At 46.2% G+C, this 16,010-nt stretch overlaps 1 protein-coding gene across 4 annotated transcripts; it reads left to right on the top strand.

Moving 5' to 3' along the window:
• Positions 1 to 21: 21 nt before the first annotated feature.
• On the top strand, positions 22 to 15,940 carry CHUK (component of inhibitor of nuclear factor kappa B kinase complex). 4 transcript variants are annotated; one of them, XR_014956398.1, is made up of 22 exons: positions 22 to 192; positions 262 to 356; positions 1,776 to 1,890; positions 3,788 to 3,857; positions 4,524 to 4,612; positions 4,870 to 4,959; positions 5,154 to 5,278; positions 5,677 to 5,784; positions 6,087 to 6,222; positions 6,962 to 7,156; positions 7,503 to 7,605; positions 8,540 to 8,663; positions 9,607 to 9,758; positions 10,596 to 10,657; positions 11,570 to 11,679; positions 13,040 to 13,089; positions 13,208 to 13,304; positions 13,759 to 13,906; positions 14,236 to 14,375; positions 14,936 to 15,032; positions 15,608 to 15,707; positions 15,748 to 15,940. XR_014956398.1 is itself a non-coding variant. In XM_021537091.4 (21 exons), the coding sequence occupies exons 1-21, from the start codon at positions 37 to 39 to the stop codon at positions 15,632 to 15,634; spliced, it is 2,289 nt and encodes a 762-aa protein (XP_021392766.3). In that variant the 5' UTR covers positions 22 to 36; the 3' UTR covers positions 15,635 to 15,940. The 4 variants fall into 4 exon arrangements, 2 of the variants coding, with proteins under 2 accessions (XP_021392766.3, XP_077640933.2); XM_021537091.4 differs by having other exon boundaries at positions 15,608 to 15,940; XR_014956399.1 differs by lacking the exon at positions 14,236 to 14,375 and having other exon boundaries at positions 15,608 to 15,940.
• The last annotated feature ends 70 nt before the right edge of the window (positions 15,941 to 16,010 follow it).

Below are 16,010 nucleotides of genomic sequence, written 5' to 3' on the forward strand. Positions count from 1 at the left end.
CAGTGAGGGCGGAGTGCCGGAGCGAGCGGCTGAGCCATGGAGCGGGCCGGCCCCCCCGCGCCCGCCGCCGGCGAGCGGGCCCCCGCCGGGGCGGCGCTGCGCGGCCACCCGGCCGGCGGCTGCGGGCCCTGGGAGATGCGCGACCGCCTGGGCACCGGCGGCTTCGGCAACGTGTGCCTGTACCAGCACCAGGTGGGGCCGGGCCGGGCGGCGGGGGGGGCACGGCCGGGCCGGGGCGGCTGACGGCGCTGTGTCCCGCAGGACTCGGGCGACCGCGTGGCCATCAAGTCGTGCCGGCTGGAGCTCAGCGTCAAGAACAAGGACCGCTGGTGCCACGAGATCGACATCATGAAGAAGTGAGTGCGGGCCGGCTGGCACGGCTCGGCTCGGCTCGGCACGGCGGCAGCGACAGGGAGAGGGGCCAGCCGGGGGTCAGGCCATGGACTAGCGGGCAGTGCGGGGAGTCAGCCCCGGACCGGCTGCGGAGATGGGACCGCGCTGTGGGGACAGCCGGGGGTCAGCCCCTGGGCCTCTTGTCACCTGGCATGCCTGTGCTGCTTTATCCCTCATCCCAGTGCCCCAGCTCCTGCCTTGGCCTGGGAGCTGGTGATCCCCAAGCCCCCTGCCCTGTTGTGCCACCTGGGCTATTCACCCATCGAAATTCCTCCAAACTCACACCACCCTGTGGGTTGAGTTCTGATGTTGTGATTTGGGAACGCCCACATGTTCCCATACCGTGCGGTACTTTTGGTTTTGATTTAGCAACCAGGGGATCCTGGAATTGCTTTTTTTTCTGTCACGCTGCCGAATGTAAAGAATAAATTCTCCTTCCACTTCCTTGTGAGAAAGTCCATGCTATGTGCTGCCCAGCCTCCCTCTCCAGTGGGTGAAACAGGGCTGGACAGCTTTGGTCTCATGGATGTGGGGGCTGCCTCTGGGTGTTTGGGTCTCACAGAACTGCTCCTGAGAGAGAAAGAGAGATCTTGGAGCAGGAAATCCTCTGTCCCACTGGTGGGAGCAGGGATGCTCTGAGTTGTCCTCCCCAAGGCCTGCAGTGACCCTGGTGTTCAGGGCTTTTCTGAGCTCCTGCTGTCGCTTTGTTACCCTCACCTGCTCACTGTGTGCCATGACGTGGGAAACCACTTGCAGGGAACACGAATTTTTAAGTCAAAGCTTGGGTGATGTTTGATTTGGGTGCTGGAAACAACCACTGAGTTATGAGCTGCTCTTGCATTGGTGTCCAGAGGCTTTGGAAGATGTAGAGGGGAATAATTTGCTTTCATTTCCATCTGGATATATTAATTCCCAAGACTAGCGTGTATTAGAGACAGTCAGGAAGTAGCTGTTTCTGTAGCTGGAATTCAGCTGCAGAAGTTAATTTTTCCCTCTGAATGTGGCTTTCACCTGCCTGGTGCAGTTACACAGGTGTTATGGGGTTTTTGTGAAATGACTGGGCTAGGGGAGTCTGTTCCTACATACACACACACACATGTAATGACACTGCCAGGATGGTGCAAGAATTCACAGCTTGAGTTTGGATCCCCATCACCAAAGTCCTGCACCTTGCATTTGAGACATCAGTTCTGCTCGTCACTGGTTTGTGTATTCCCAAGGTATGGGTTTTATGCATTTGGGTACGGTAGGTACCAGCTGATGAGTGAGTAAGGATTCCTGTGGGGAACAGAAGCTGTCCCTGGAACATAAAACGTGGTTACATTGCAAGCTGTTGTCTCATTCTCCCAAGAGAATTTTCATCCAGCTCTCTGTGTGCTTAGGCTGAACCATCCCAATGTGGTCAGAGCCTGTGAAGTTCCTGAGGAGATGAACTTCCTGGTGAACGACGTTCCTCTCCTGGCCATGGAGTATTGCTCGGGGGGCGACCTCCGCAAGGTAATGCCTGCTTGGCTTTCAGTAAAAACCAGATACCACTAACCCAAACAGGGCGTGGTAGCGCTGCTCCTGTCACCAGGCCTGCTCTGTGGAGCTTCTCTCTTTGGGTATGATGTCTAGAACAGAGTTAAAGAATAAAGCAGGGATTTATTAAAAGGATCTCCTCAATGGATCCACCTTGGGCAGCACAGGACCCCAGCCAGGGCTGCACACCAAGATGAACCAAAATGGTCACAAAATGCACAACTGCTCTCGGGGTCTCTCACTTTTAGTTCTGCTCCATTTGCGTATTAGAGTTAATTATCCAATTACAGCTCCAGCCCATGAAGTCCCATCCTGCTAGTTTTTCTCTCTTCAGCCCACATTGTTTGTGCTCTTGGGCCTGAGATTTGGATCACTTGTCCTTGGTCCCCAGCTAGAGAAGGAATTGTTTTGTCTCCCTGTTCTGTGCAGAGAGCTCACCATCCCATAATGTGAAGCTCAAACCCACACCCTAAAGCAGCAGAGAATCTAAAAAATATAAAAGCTAAACCCTGAGGCATCAGGTACACGTGTGAGGAAGTTAATGTAGAGTGGGAAAAAAAATGTGTGTGGGAAACGAGGCTTGTGTTTTTGAAAGCAGAGGGCAAGCCAAGGGCAGATACTCTTTTATCCTGGTGTGTCCTTTCGTGGAGCTGCTTTAGCATTAGTGCAGCTGCTGCCACCCAGCAGGTTTGGCTTTGCTGCTGTGTCTCCATCTGTTCAGAGTCTGACTGGTTGGGATTCATGTGTATCCAGTGTTATGTTGCAGTCAGCATGGGGAGTGAGCCTATTTCTGCTGGACTGGGACCTCCAGGGATTCTGAAGCTTTGCTATTCCTGTTGAACTGGGAACTGCCAATCTGCACACTGGCAACACCCAAAAATAAAGGAGCCTTTCAGTAGTTCTCCAGGCAGTGGCTTGGTGACCTGGTAGAGTTTGTGCTCCCCTTCCATTACAGCTGGATTCAGGAAGCAGCAATTTCTAGAGGGGTGAAGCAGCAAATCCCCATCAGGATTTGCTTAGAAATCACCTGGGGAACAGCTCTGGGGAACGTCAGCCAGTGGTGAATGCAGTAATCCCATCTCTTTATATGGTTTTGAGTTGTTAAAAACAGTCCAAGAAACACTGTTAAGGTTTAAGTCGCAGTAAAAGAAGGAGCATATATACAAAAGCATTTGAGGTTTGCAGAAACAGGCACCTGGCCACTGTCCCAGAGACATCTGGCTGTTGTATTAGTGCAGTAAAAGTTTGGAGACTCCCTGAAGGCAGATTAGAGACCCTGGCTGAGAAATTAGCTCTACTTGCAATGCAGTGTTTGGTCACTTCATTTGTGATGAATCCTTAGGTGTGGCATACATGCTGAAATAATTCAGGAAGTAACATACTTCATTTCATGTGATGTTCTGTACTGCTTTAAAAATAACCATAATCTGTTTTATTTCTGCTTGTGTTCTTTAAATCTTACTCTTGTTTGACATAATTTGTGTTTCACTTCATTAATTTCTCCTTGTGAATCCCTCATGAGGGCCGAAGCATCTGAGTCATCTCTAAAAGTCCTGAGTGCAGTAAAAGTCAGAAATTGCTGAATCTGCTTTTATTGTCAGCTCATTAAGATGGTGCTGAGGGGGAGCCTCCTTTGCCTGCAGCCCTGTGGCCCTGCCTTTGTCTCCTACCCCTTTTCTTTCTGAATTTTCGTTTTGTTTGAGCTGTTTTCTTCTTGCCCATGATTTTAGTGCACAAAGTTTACTGCCCCATTCAGCTGGAGTGTTCTTGAGCTGTGCTGTTTGCTGGATAGTTTCAATAGGGGATGGAAAATGTTGGTTTTTGCTGTTAACTGTTGCAAGTGTGGGTTTGAACATATTTTGCTTTTTTGTAGCTGCTAAACAAACCAGAAAACTGCTGTGGGCTGAAGGAAAGTCAAATCCTTTCTCTGCTTAGTGACATCGGTATGTAGTTAATGCTTTCTTTTTGTTAGTTTTTTTTGTTTCTTTTTTTTTTTAAGTGTAGTGGCATTTTCCTTTTTCAGCTGACCATGAAAAGGGAACTAAAATGAACAGGGCATTAAAAAAAAACAGGCCCTTGGGAAGTACCTGTGTTTTTGGACACCATGGGAAGGAACAGCTGTCTGGTAAAAGGGCAGTGCCTGGGTTTCTCTAGGTAAAATGTCTTCCAGGAAAGCTCCTTGTTTTCTTAATTCTCTTACAGATAACCTGTCACTGCTTGTAGGAAGAGATAGTTTTGGCATGAGGAAGTATTTCAGAGTACTGCCCTGGACTTCTGTCCTTTCAGTGCTCAAGAGGGCTTCCAGCTGAATTCCTGAAATAAAAAGCAGCTCTGCTTGATTTATTCTTGTCCCCTTCCAGAATGCTTATTGGTTTGAATGCTTATTGTTTTTTTTTTCCATACTGAGTTGAGTGTCTTTGGCATGTCTTTGCAAAGGTGTGAAAATGTAGTGGAGAAGAAACACAGGTTTGGAAGCTGTTAAATGTAGAAATGAGTGGTGGTAAATGATGGAAGGCTGGGAATTTGCCCCCCAGTATTAGGTTTTTATCAGATTTACATTTAATCAATGTGGATTTTATTTTCTGTTAAATCAAACACATGTCTTTCAGGGTCTGGTATCCAGTATTTGCATGAGAACAGAATTATACACAGAGACTTAAAGCCTGAAAATATTGTTCTTCAGGATGAAGGTGGGAAGGTAAGTCAGGTGATCAGTGTGTTTCTATTGTCATTTCTGGAAGCTGTCACATTGAACTGGACTGAAAACTCAACTGTGCATTTACTAAAAGCTTTAACACTGTTGCTGAAGTTTTGCCATGAACTTTCTCCAGAATTCCCACTCTGGCTTTCCTCTTGAGAATACTCTGTGGCTGTCACTGGGCAGACTTTGGGTTGTTTGGTGGTTTTTCTTCCTCAGCATTTACTCTTCTGATGAGCTGTTTAAACTGTTTGCAGATTGTTCACAAAATAATAGACCTGGGCTATGCAAAGGATCTGGATCAAGGAAGTTTATGCACTTCATTTGTTGGAACATTGCAATATCTGGTAAGACTTTTTTTAGTGTCACCAGCACTGAGGCAGAGCAGCTGTGGCTTGGCACTGCCAAAGGCTGAAACCTCCAAAAATGGAGATCCTGGGGACCTGCCCCCTCTCAGGGAACCACACCTGGATGCAGCTTTGTCTCTGCAGAAATGCAAGGAAATACCACAGTCAAAATGTCTTTTTATGATCATTTTTAGGCTCCAGAACTCTTTGAGAACAAATCCTACTCAGTTACTGTTGATTACTGGAGCTTTGGGACAATGGTGTTTGAGTGCATTGCAGGATTTAGACCTTTCTTACATAATCTACAACCATTTGCCTGGTAAGACACTTATTCTGGGAGAGGTGCTTGGAGGTGCTAATACTTAAACCTGTGCTGAAAGACTTTAACCTGCATTTGCAGGTTTCTGCTTGTCTTGCTGTGCCTGGAGTGTGTGTTTGCTTGGTGTTTAAAAGGGTGGTTCTGAAACAAAAAAACAGGAAACTTGGGTTTCTGTTAGAACAAGAGAAGAGGTAAATCTTTCCAGAAGCAGAATTTACTGGAAGGGCTCCTCTCTTAAACGTGAAGATGTTTTGGGTGGTTTGAAAATGGCATCTTTGTCCTGAAAGATGAGGTTTTTTTCTAAAGCTGCTGGACACTGGCCCTTTTTTGCTGTTTTCGGTTGCTCCCTTACTAAAGTAACACTCCTCAGTTTATACACAAAGGATTTTATTTCCCAGGCATGAAAAGATCAAGAAGAAGGACCCAAAGCACATCTTTGCCTCTGAAGAGATGAACGGGGAGGTTCGTTTCAGCACCCACCTGCCACAGCCTCACAGCCTCTGCGGGTACGTGTATCCTCATTCACAGGGGACAGTTCTGGTCTTCTAAACTGAGGGCTCTTCCTCCTTTATCCCAAGCTTGAGAGCCCCTCCTTCTTTCTCCAGGGTGTTTCAAGCTCCTGGCAAGCTGCTGTTTGCTGTTCAGGGATAGCCAGTGGCTCTTCTCTGGGTACTTTGGGCTCTCCGGTGCCTGTTGCCCACAAACATGGTCAGAGCCTGTTGAGTAATGCACACAAGGAGAGGCCCAGGAAGCTGGGCTGCTTCAGCTTGGTGAAGGCCTCTCCTTTCTTACAGCTCTTCTGCTTTAGTTTGATTGTAGAGCCCATGGAGAACTGGTTGCAGCTGATGCTGAACTGGGATCCACAGCAGAGGGGTGGAGGTTCAGATGCTGAGATTGGTCGTCCGAGGTGTTTCCTGATAATGGATCACATACTGAATCTGAAGGTGAGTGGGGGCTGTTACTGGGGGTAAAGGCCTTCTGAAAGCATCCCAGAGGACAGAGAGTGGAGCAAAGCTGTAATCCTGGCAGCATCCAGCTTCCTGGGTCAGGAGCAATTGTTTTTCGTGGTATCAGGAAATGAGTAAATACACAGCCTGTCCAGTACAAGGACAAAACATCTCCTGCAACATTAATCTCTAGTTTTACATTTGGAGTAGAAGGATGACCCTGAATTACTGTTTGGTACCTTGGAAAGGCTCCCCAGGATCAAATAAGGGTTTAATATTTGCTAATAACTGTTTTCCCAGACTTCCCTGTTGATGCTGTGACCTCCAGGTGTATTCATGTGCTATAGTAGTAATGCCTGTAGTAGAATAGAGGCGCAGTTTAGTAGAACAGATTTTTCCTCTTCAAACAATTACTTGAGCTTTACTGCAGTCAGACTAGCCAAGGCAAGCCTGTGTAGAAACAGGAGGATAATTTTGTCTTAGTTCTTTTGATGTAATTAAGCTGCAGCAGGGTTTGTGAAGGGTCTTAATGTGTTGGATTGTCAGTTTCTCTGACATTAAAAGTTACAGGCCAAAGACTTTTGAGTTTTTTATGTAGGGCTTTACTCCTGAACTGATTTATTGTGATTATTAAAACCAAATTATGCTCTAATTCTGCTCTGTGCTCCATCCCAGGCTTGTGTGCCTTTGTCTTTGATATCCAAGGATTTGTAATCTACTTGTCCTCTTCTTACAGATAGTACACATCCTAAACATGACCTCTGCCAAGATTGTGTCCTTCCTTTTGCATCCTGAGGAAAGCCTTCATTCCCTGCAGAATCGTATTGAGTTTGAAACTGGAATAAGCACTGGAAACCAGGAGCTGCTGTTGGAAACAGGGATTTGCCTGGACCCTCGGAAACCTGCTTCCCAGTGTGTTATTGATGGCGTGGTAGGAAGGATTCTGTTCATGTCTTTCATGTTCTCAGAGAATTTAAAATCTTGGGGAACATAAATTGCCTAAGTCTTCTCCCACAGGAGACAGTTTGCTCTGTAAGTGTAGCAATTCTAAAGGTATTTTATTGGGTAATGTAAGCAGGTTTCTGTAGTTGTACTCTGCCTAAATATTTAAGTAATTGCTAGCAAAGAGTTCTGTCCTCTTGTAGGATCTATCAAAATGAGTTTTTAAAGGCACTTGGTAAGAGAGAGTGCCCACAACAATTAGTTCATGATGTACTGGATTAGTAGAAGCTGTTTGGGGTTTCTCTTGCTTGTATTCTCTTCTGTTTTCTCCCCAGAGAGGCTGGGACAGCTACATGGTCTACTTGTTTGATAAAAGCAAAACTGTCTACGATGGCCCCTTTGCTTCTCGGAGTCTGTCTGACTGTGTCAACTACATTGGTGAGTGTGCTAGAGAAGTGCTTGTCTCATGCAGAAAGAAATTAAATCTGCTTGATAAACCCCTGTGTCTTGTCTTGAAGAGCTCTCTCTGATTCAAAGAGAGGCATGTAAGAGCCTGAAGCAGCCTAACTCGTGTCCTGATGACAGAGCCCTGACATCACCAGTTTGGGCTTTAGGCTGTGCTCTGTTTGCTGCTTCCCCTGCTTGTCTCCTGAAATGACAGCAGTCATTCCACAACCTAATAGATCTCTCTGAAGGTTTATTTATTATAAATCTATATCTGTATGAATGACTCTGTGTACCTCTATGAAAGAAGAGTAGTGTCAGGGGACAGGAGATATCTGCTGGGATACTGCATGTAAAGAAAGTGCCCTGTGACATGCAGTTAACTGTTCAGTAACTTAATTGTCTTTGGCTGTCTCCACTGGTTTTCCTCATCCTCTCATGTGACTCAGAGCTGTTTTATTCTGGTGAATCTCATTGCATGGCACCATTGTATTGAATCTCTTGGAGCAAATGCTTTTTACGCCATGTTTATTGATACCCCAGTGTACTGGCAGCTCCCATCTCTGCATTTTCTCCCCTTAAACATCTACATCAGGAAATCCGAGAGGAAACTTACCAAAGGTTTGAAGACATTTTCAGATGAAACAGATCAGGACAGTGACCAGTATCAATGTATTAAATGGAGTAACTACATTTGCTGCTTTGGGCTTTAGAGGTTTTTGGCCAAAACCCCCCACAGGGTTTCATCTGCTCAGTCCCAGGTTGTCACATACCTGGGGAGCTGTGACATGAAACGCTCATACATGCTTCAGCAGCATCACCTAGAAATTGAGCAGAACTTACCAGGCTCCCTAGGCACCTGAAGCAGGAATTAGGAACGTTGTCCTTTTCCAGAGTTGTCACTGGGCTGTGCTTCTCCTGTGTTCAGTGCAGGACAGCAAAATCCAGCTGCCGATCCCGCAGCTGCGCAAGGTGTGGGCAGAAGCGGTTCACTACGTCATTGGGCTGAAGGAGGACTACAGCAGGCTCTTCCAGGGACAGAGAGCTGCCATGTGAGTTGTCCCTCAGTCACAGGGAGCAGTGCTATGCCAGCATGGAGTCTGTTTGCCTGGAATCGTGCATCTCAGGGAGTTTTGGTTCCCTGAAGTTTTACAGCCCTCTGCTGTTCTGTGCCTTTACATTATAAAGACGTATTTGGGCTGAGAGGTTATTCCACTCCAGGAATTGTGCTGGGTAATGCCTGACACTGATAATAACCAAAAAACACTGGAATATACTCAGAGTCTCATAGCATGGCTGAGGTTAACGGGTGTGGAAAATGGATTTGTAGAAAATGTTCAGAGCTTAACAGAAGGCTCACGTAGTGTGCATCTGTATGCAAACCTTGAAATAAGAAATGCTGACTTAGAAATGCCATGGTATAGGACAGACATTGTTGAGAGAGAAATGGAACTAGAAACAAGTTTCAAAGGATAGCCTTGTAAAAAAGACTGGATACTTTGGAGAAATAGAACCATTAAAGATGCATTGTAGTGGGACCCAAGAGGGGTAATTTAGATGATTTGCTTTAAGGCATTTACAGCATGGTGTGGCAAAAAGCTCACAGGCCATGAAACACTTACAGTGTATTGTAATTAGGAAATAGTTGGCTTCTGATTGTGATGGTGTGAATTATAACATCTGTATTGTCTCACCCTTCACATGAGACTGAAAATGAAATAAAAGTTTTTAAAACACCTCTTAGTTGCCCCATCTCTGGGTCAGAAAAGGGCACAATCTGACAGATGGGGACCTCTGGAAATCTTCCAGCCCAATCCATGCTCAAAATGAACCACATCCAGACAGCTCTCAAATATCTCCAAGGATGGAGACTCCACAACCTCTCTAGGCAGCTGGTGCCAGTGCTCAGTCTCCCAGAGAGTAACAGAATTTCCTCTTTTTGGAGTCCAGGTAGGCTTTCCAGCTAATGTGTGCTGTCCTTGTTCCATCCGTCAGGCTCAGCCTCCTTCGCTACAACGCCAACCTGATCAAAATGAAGAACAACATGGTGTCAGCATCCCAGCAGCTGAAAGCAAAGCTGGAATTCTTCCACCAGAGCATTCGCCTTGACCTGGAGAGATACAGTGACCAGATGGCTTATGGCATATGTAGGTGGTGGGGAATACTTGCCTGGGTGTCTCCTGTGATCCTGTAAAGGAGCTCAGCATCTTTATTGGGTGTATTTTAGCTAGGGGAGGTGCAGGAGGAGAGTTTGGCAGGAGGATAAAAACCAGAATGTTTTTGAAGACCTTCAGGGGTAATGAGACAAGTGGTCAGCTGTTCTTCACTGAGAATAGAAAACAGGAGCATTAATAGTACTGGTGATGTAAATATTTGCTATTTATTCATTCATTCAGAGTCTGATTCACTTGGAGTTTTGACTGGACAAGAGCTGCTGCACTTGCTGACAGTGCTAACAAGCTGCTCTGCTTGTTGCTAGAAGAAGCCATTTGTCAGGATGAGAGATGGGTTTAAAGAGCACCAGTTACAGTTTCACGTCCCAGAAGCAAATAGTCTTCAGGAGAGAATAGCAAGAATTGCATGTAGTTTGAATATATATGGCTAAAAAATGCAGCCCGAGTCAAAAATGGTGACTGGGCTGAAGGATGATGATGGAAAATAGGAAGACACTGTGAGCTGGGTTTGGACAGTCTGTGTCCAATCAAAAGTGGCAGTTGTTGAGCTTATTGGTGGAGTTTGAAGACTCAGAGTTGTTTTAGGCCAGTGATTGCAAGCAGTGAAATCCTACCTAAGGGTTTGTGTGTGAGTTAAGGTTGAGCACAGAGTTGCAGCTTTGTGTGATCTCTGTGTTGTGGCTCCTGCTGGGATATACAGTATCATGTTCTTTGTGTTCAAATTACAGCAATACAGGTAAAATCCAAGTCTTGCTTTAATTTTATGTCTTAATGTCCTTTTATAAATTAACACCTCTTTTTTTTCTTAAGCTTCAGAGAAGATGCTGAAAGCCTGGAAGGAAATGGAAGAGAAAGCCTCTCAATGTGCACAGGTAGGGGAAGTTAAAGAAGCTGCATTATCTCTGTGTGACAGGAATTTAATGTGTCATGTGTGCCACTGCTGTATCCCTTCAGTGTTTCATATCCTGCCTGCTGTGGGAATGGGAATACCTTTGCAGGTGCATTAAAAAAGACACAGTGTCCTGTCACCAAGTTGGTTGAATGGATTTGGACAAAAACAACAGTCAGCAGACTCAGCTCTCTAAAAGGGAAAGTGGAATGCAGAGACATGTTACTTGTTGCCTAAAAGAAATGGTGTTGCTATGGATCAGAAGTCTTCCTGGCTGGACACAGAAATTCCCATTGGAGCTGAAATCCAATCACCTGCTATAAAGCAATTTCAGAATTGCAGGATTTCACTGAGGAGTACAGACATGAGTCACTGGCATGCTGCAAGTCAATATGCAAATTAGTTTTAAATGAGAGTCATCTCTTTTTTATTGTCTAAGGGATGGACAAAAAGATGACTGCTTCTAGCAGAATATCTCAAGGCTGTCTCTGGCTTTTTCCAGACAAGCAGGAACCTCTCCCAGTACTTACTTGGCAGACCATCAGAACTGTGTGCTGTTACTCCACCTGCCCTTCCCCTTTAGCAGGAATGGAAAATGTTTCACTCTATACACAGGGACATCTTAGTCTAGGAGACAATCCAGAGACACAGAGAGATGATGTATGAAGAAACTGATTTTTATCAGCCAGTGTTGGTGGTCAGAGGTTTGGTTGTAGGTGATACCATGCACTGAGAACAAAAACCTCAATTACTGTAGCAGTGCTGTGCCAAGGAGCTTTTTTTTGTCTCCTAAACTCTCCAGGCAGTCTGCCCATTATCTAAACAAGTGTTCTGGGGATCTTTATCTCCTTGATTGCTCTCCTTGAGCCTGATCTGTGCCCACATTTCAACTCAGGCTGAAGACATTGGCTACCTGGATGAGCAGATCATGGCTCTGCACACGGAGATCGTGGAGCTGCAGAAGAGTCCGTATGCAAGGCGCCAAGGAGAGGTCATGGAGAGCCTGTGAGTCCTGTGCTGCTCATTCTTACTGCAGAAAATTGGATCTTGTGTATTTCAGTGTCTGAGGGGGTTTTTTCCCCTCTGTAGCTGGTTCCCTCAGCGATTTTGAAATGCAAACCACAAGTACAGAGTAATGTATGGTTGATTTGAGATCATTTTGCTTGTGAAAGGAAAGATCCTACCACTCGTGGGACACTGAACTGTGAAACCTCATCTTTCAAGAGCCTAGTTCTAAGATAAATCTTGGTCTCAAGTGGGGATTTCCTTTTGTGTTGGAGAGGAATGACTTTCTTACTGTTGAATGAGAAAACTACATGAGCATTGTAAAACCCTATTACCTTCAGTATTTTCAAATCAAGGGTAACTATCTCATGGGTACTTGGATATTTGGAAAGTTGATTTTTTTTTTTAAGTATTAAAATACGAAAGAGCTAAATGGTATTTTTGATCTTGAGGAGAGATAGGAAGCAGTTACTGGGCTGCTACTGAGAGCACAAGTGGCAGTTCTAAAAGAAAAGGATTGAACAGCCATTAAACCTGTCAATAAGAGCTCTTCAGAACAGCTCTGACTGTTCAGGGAGGAAATGTGCCTGCTCCTGGTATGTTCTCCCCCCTCCCTCTTTGCAAAGTTGCTTTTCATCCTGTGTAGTTGCAGCAGAACTGGTGCACAGGGGAGGAAGTGGTGCAAAGGAGAAGCCACCTCCTGCAGCAGCTGCTCAAACTAACCAGGATTGTGCCTCCTTAAACATTATTTTTAAGCAATTCCACTGCTGCAGTTCCACCAGGATCAGGGCTGGGAAGCTGCTGCTTGTTTCTGACAGACTGGGATTTAGAACAGGGAGGATTTTGTTCAAGGCTGGAAGTTTTCAGTGTGACTTTTTGAAATGCTTGAAAGAAGTAATGTTTATTTAATGGGAAGAAGAGAAGCACGGTCGTCTTGCTTGTGATGCAGCTGTCTCTTTCCATTTACAAAATATCACTAAAATTCAGGCAAAAAATGCAGAGCAGGAACAAGAACTTCTCAGGCAGTTGTACAGTCAGAGTTTCAAAAATTAAATCAGATAATGAAGGGGAAAGGAATCACAGCTAAGCCATGGGAAGAATTGAAACTGAAAATAAGCTCCGCTTGGTGTGGTTTTCTGAGAAGAAATTGCACAGCTGGAGAAAAAGAGAGACAGCTTTGGGGAAAGTGTTGGATTCCATCACAGAAAGGGATCCCTGTGTTCCAAAGGCCATGCTTGTGGCCCACTGTAGGAGAAGGTCCAGTGTCTGAGTTCCAAAAGGCATCCCTTCACTGCAGTGCTTTTTCTCCTGAGTCAGCTGGCTGCCGACACCTGCCTGAATCATATTCTTCTTTTTAAAGGGAGCAGAGAGCCATAGACCTGTACAAGCAATTAAAAACACGACCTCCAGGTATGGAAGAAGATGATTTAAAGACTTTCACACTTTTACCCCATGATTAATTGTTCTGAACTGAAACCCAGGCAATACTGTTAGGATTTACTAATGTGGTGGTTGCTGGCCCTTGCAGATCATGCCTACAGTGACAGCACAGACATGGTGAAGATCATTGTGCAGACAGTGCAGAGCCAGGACCGAGTCCTCAAGGAGCTCTTTGGCCACCTCAGGTACTTTATGCAGACAAAAAACCCCAAACAAATCCAACTTGCAGCATTTGTAGCTTTGTCGTCAGAAAGGATAGGGAAAACCATGGAGGTCAGAACCCAAAAGGCTCCATTCACATTTCTCATAGCTTTAATTCTGCTCCTTTGTGTTGAGTTTCCACTTCATTTTTAAAAACATTGTTAGCATCCAAGAGTTCACTTTAAAATGAGGCAAATTCTGCCAGTTGGAAGTTGGAATACAAATCTTCAAAGGAAAAAAAAAATTAAAATTCCTGCAAAATTCAAAGGAAAAAAAGTTCCTTCAAATTCAAAGGAAAAAAAAAAAAAAGCAGTAGTGTTACAGAGAAGATAACGCAGTGATTTGTACATGAATTTTTCAAGTATCTTGGATCCCAAGATCCTTTTGGTTTTGTTAAAATGTGCTGGGAAGTGATTTTGTGTCTGCTTTTCATTCCAGCAAGCTCTTGGGCTGCAAGCAGAAGATCATTGACCTGCTCCCCGAGATTGAGGTGGCTCTGAATAACATCAAGGAAGCTGACAACTCAGTGATGCAGATGCAGGGAAAAAGACAAAGGGAGATCTGGCATTTGCTGAAAATTGCTTGTGTGAGTAGCTGTTGGGTTGTTTGCACTTCTTGCAGTGCCTGAGCCGGGAAGTAAACTCAGCAAAAAGGGGTAACTGCCACACCATGGTTGGATTTTTTTTTTCCTGTAGAGAAGGGCAGTCTGAGATGGTAAAAGCAGAAGTTAAATAGGTGCTTTCCTGGTTAGTTTGAAGTGTTTAAGAGTTCCCTTTTTTTGCATTAATTACAGTGCCTGAAGCCACCTCGTGGTTCCCACATCTCTGTGTGTGTTACCAGCAGTGCTCAGGTGCAATCCCAAATCTTCCCTATATATCATTGAAGCCTAAATTCTTCTGAATGTCTTTCTTGCAGACTCAGAGCTCCTCCCGATCCCTGGTGAGCTCTAGCCTGGAAGGGACAGCCTCAAGTCCAGCAGCCACATGGCTCCCCCAGAGCTCCTCAGGGAACACTGCTCCTCACCCTCTGTCCTCGCTGGCAGCTCCTGAAGATGGGTATGAGCTGCTGCTGGGGAGCAGCCACTGCAGGGAACTCAGCATCTCAGGGGCTTTGTCCTTCCCACAGTGGTTTCAGGAGTGTGTATGTCACTAACGCTCTAAAAAATCAGGGATTTGGTTGAACTCTCTATTCAGAAATCTCTGCTGTTTCTGAGCTAGTTCCACATGGTACATGCCCTGCTGAAGGACTGTGCATCCGTTTATTGCATGTCATGTTGCTCTTCCTTGGGGCTGGATCTGGTTCTTAAGGCTCCTCTCCCTCAGTCTATGCTGAGTTCTGTGGCGCTGAGGGGTTTTGCTCTTTGCTTCATTAACAATTCTAATTATGTTCTATCAGTGTGAAACCATTCTCCTTTGTCCTGCCACCTCCAGGCAGGTTTTTATGTCACCTACCACTGCACAAACTACAAATAACTTTTTTGGGTTGTTTGTTTTCCTTTTTCTTTTCTTTTTTTTTTTTTTTTTTTTTTTCCATCAGTGCAGCACCTTTTGATGGGGGTGTTACTTTTGGTGCTGCTTGAAATCCATCACCTTGGGGCTTTTTTCCCTTCCTGCAGGGAAAATTTTGCTGACGTGATCCGGGAGAATTTGAATTACCTCGAGCTCTTCAGCAGCATTCTGCAGGAGGTGAGGCAGGAGCAGAACAGCATGATGGTAAGTGCTGGGGCATCTGCCAGGACTTGGCTCTCAGGGGACACCCAGGGGTGCCCTGGGCATGTGGAGAAATCCTTGAATAGGAAAAGGTACCAGGTTGCTCCAAGCCCCATCCAGCCTGGCTTTGGACACTTCCAGGGATTCAGGGAGAGCCACAGGTTCTCTGGCACCCTGTGCCAGTGTGCATGGATACATGTCTCTTCCCAAAATCCCACCTAGCCCTGCCCTCTGGCAGTGTGAAGCCATTCCCCCTTGTCCTGGCACTCCAGGCCCTTGGAAATAGTCTCTTCTTTCCTGTAGCCCCTTCAGGCACTGCAAGGCCACAGTGAGGTCACCCTGGAACTTCTCCAGGCTGAGCCATCCCAGCTCTCTCTTTGCTCAGAGGAGAGAGGAGGCACTCATCCTTTGGGAATCCCGAGATCTCCCAAACTAGAGTGGGCTCACAGGGCTCCTGTGCTGTGCTGCATTGTGCTGAGAGCATCCTTTCTCACGGCAGTCACTGATTTTTCGCCAAGCAAGACACACATCCAGTATCCAGACCCTGCGCTCAGTCGTGTTTTTGCTCCTCTTCGCAGAGTTTCGACTGGAGCTGGCTGAAGTAACCCCAGGAGCTGCGGTGCTGCATCACCCAAGTGCCTTCTGTGTGCTGAGGGCCGCCTTCCCTGTGGGACATGGCGGTGTTTTATGGCCATCGCCGGTGTTTTATGGCCATCGCCGGTGTTTTATGGCCATCCCTGGTGTTTTATGGCCATCACCAGTGTGTTACTGCTATCACCGTGTCACCCACCGGCTGTCCCCCAGGCAGCGGCCTGGGCCCGGCCCGTGGAGCCTCCTGAGGGCGGGGGGCGGTGTGACCCATGAATGTATAGTGCGTGTATATAGAATGAATAAACTCGGAGCTGACAGGCCGAGGCCTACTCGCCATCGCGCCGTTGCCTGGCAACTGGGGAGGGGGAGGGGGGGGGTCGGTGGCGTCAT

Source organism: Lonchura striata, chromosome 6, assembly GCF_050655825.1.
Source record: "Lonchura striata isolate lonStrDom1 chromosome 6, ASM5065582v1, whole genome shotgun sequence".
In the NCBI taxonomy this organism is placed as follows: Eukaryota; Metazoa; Chordata; class Aves; order Passeriformes; family Estrildidae; genus Lonchura; species Lonchura striata.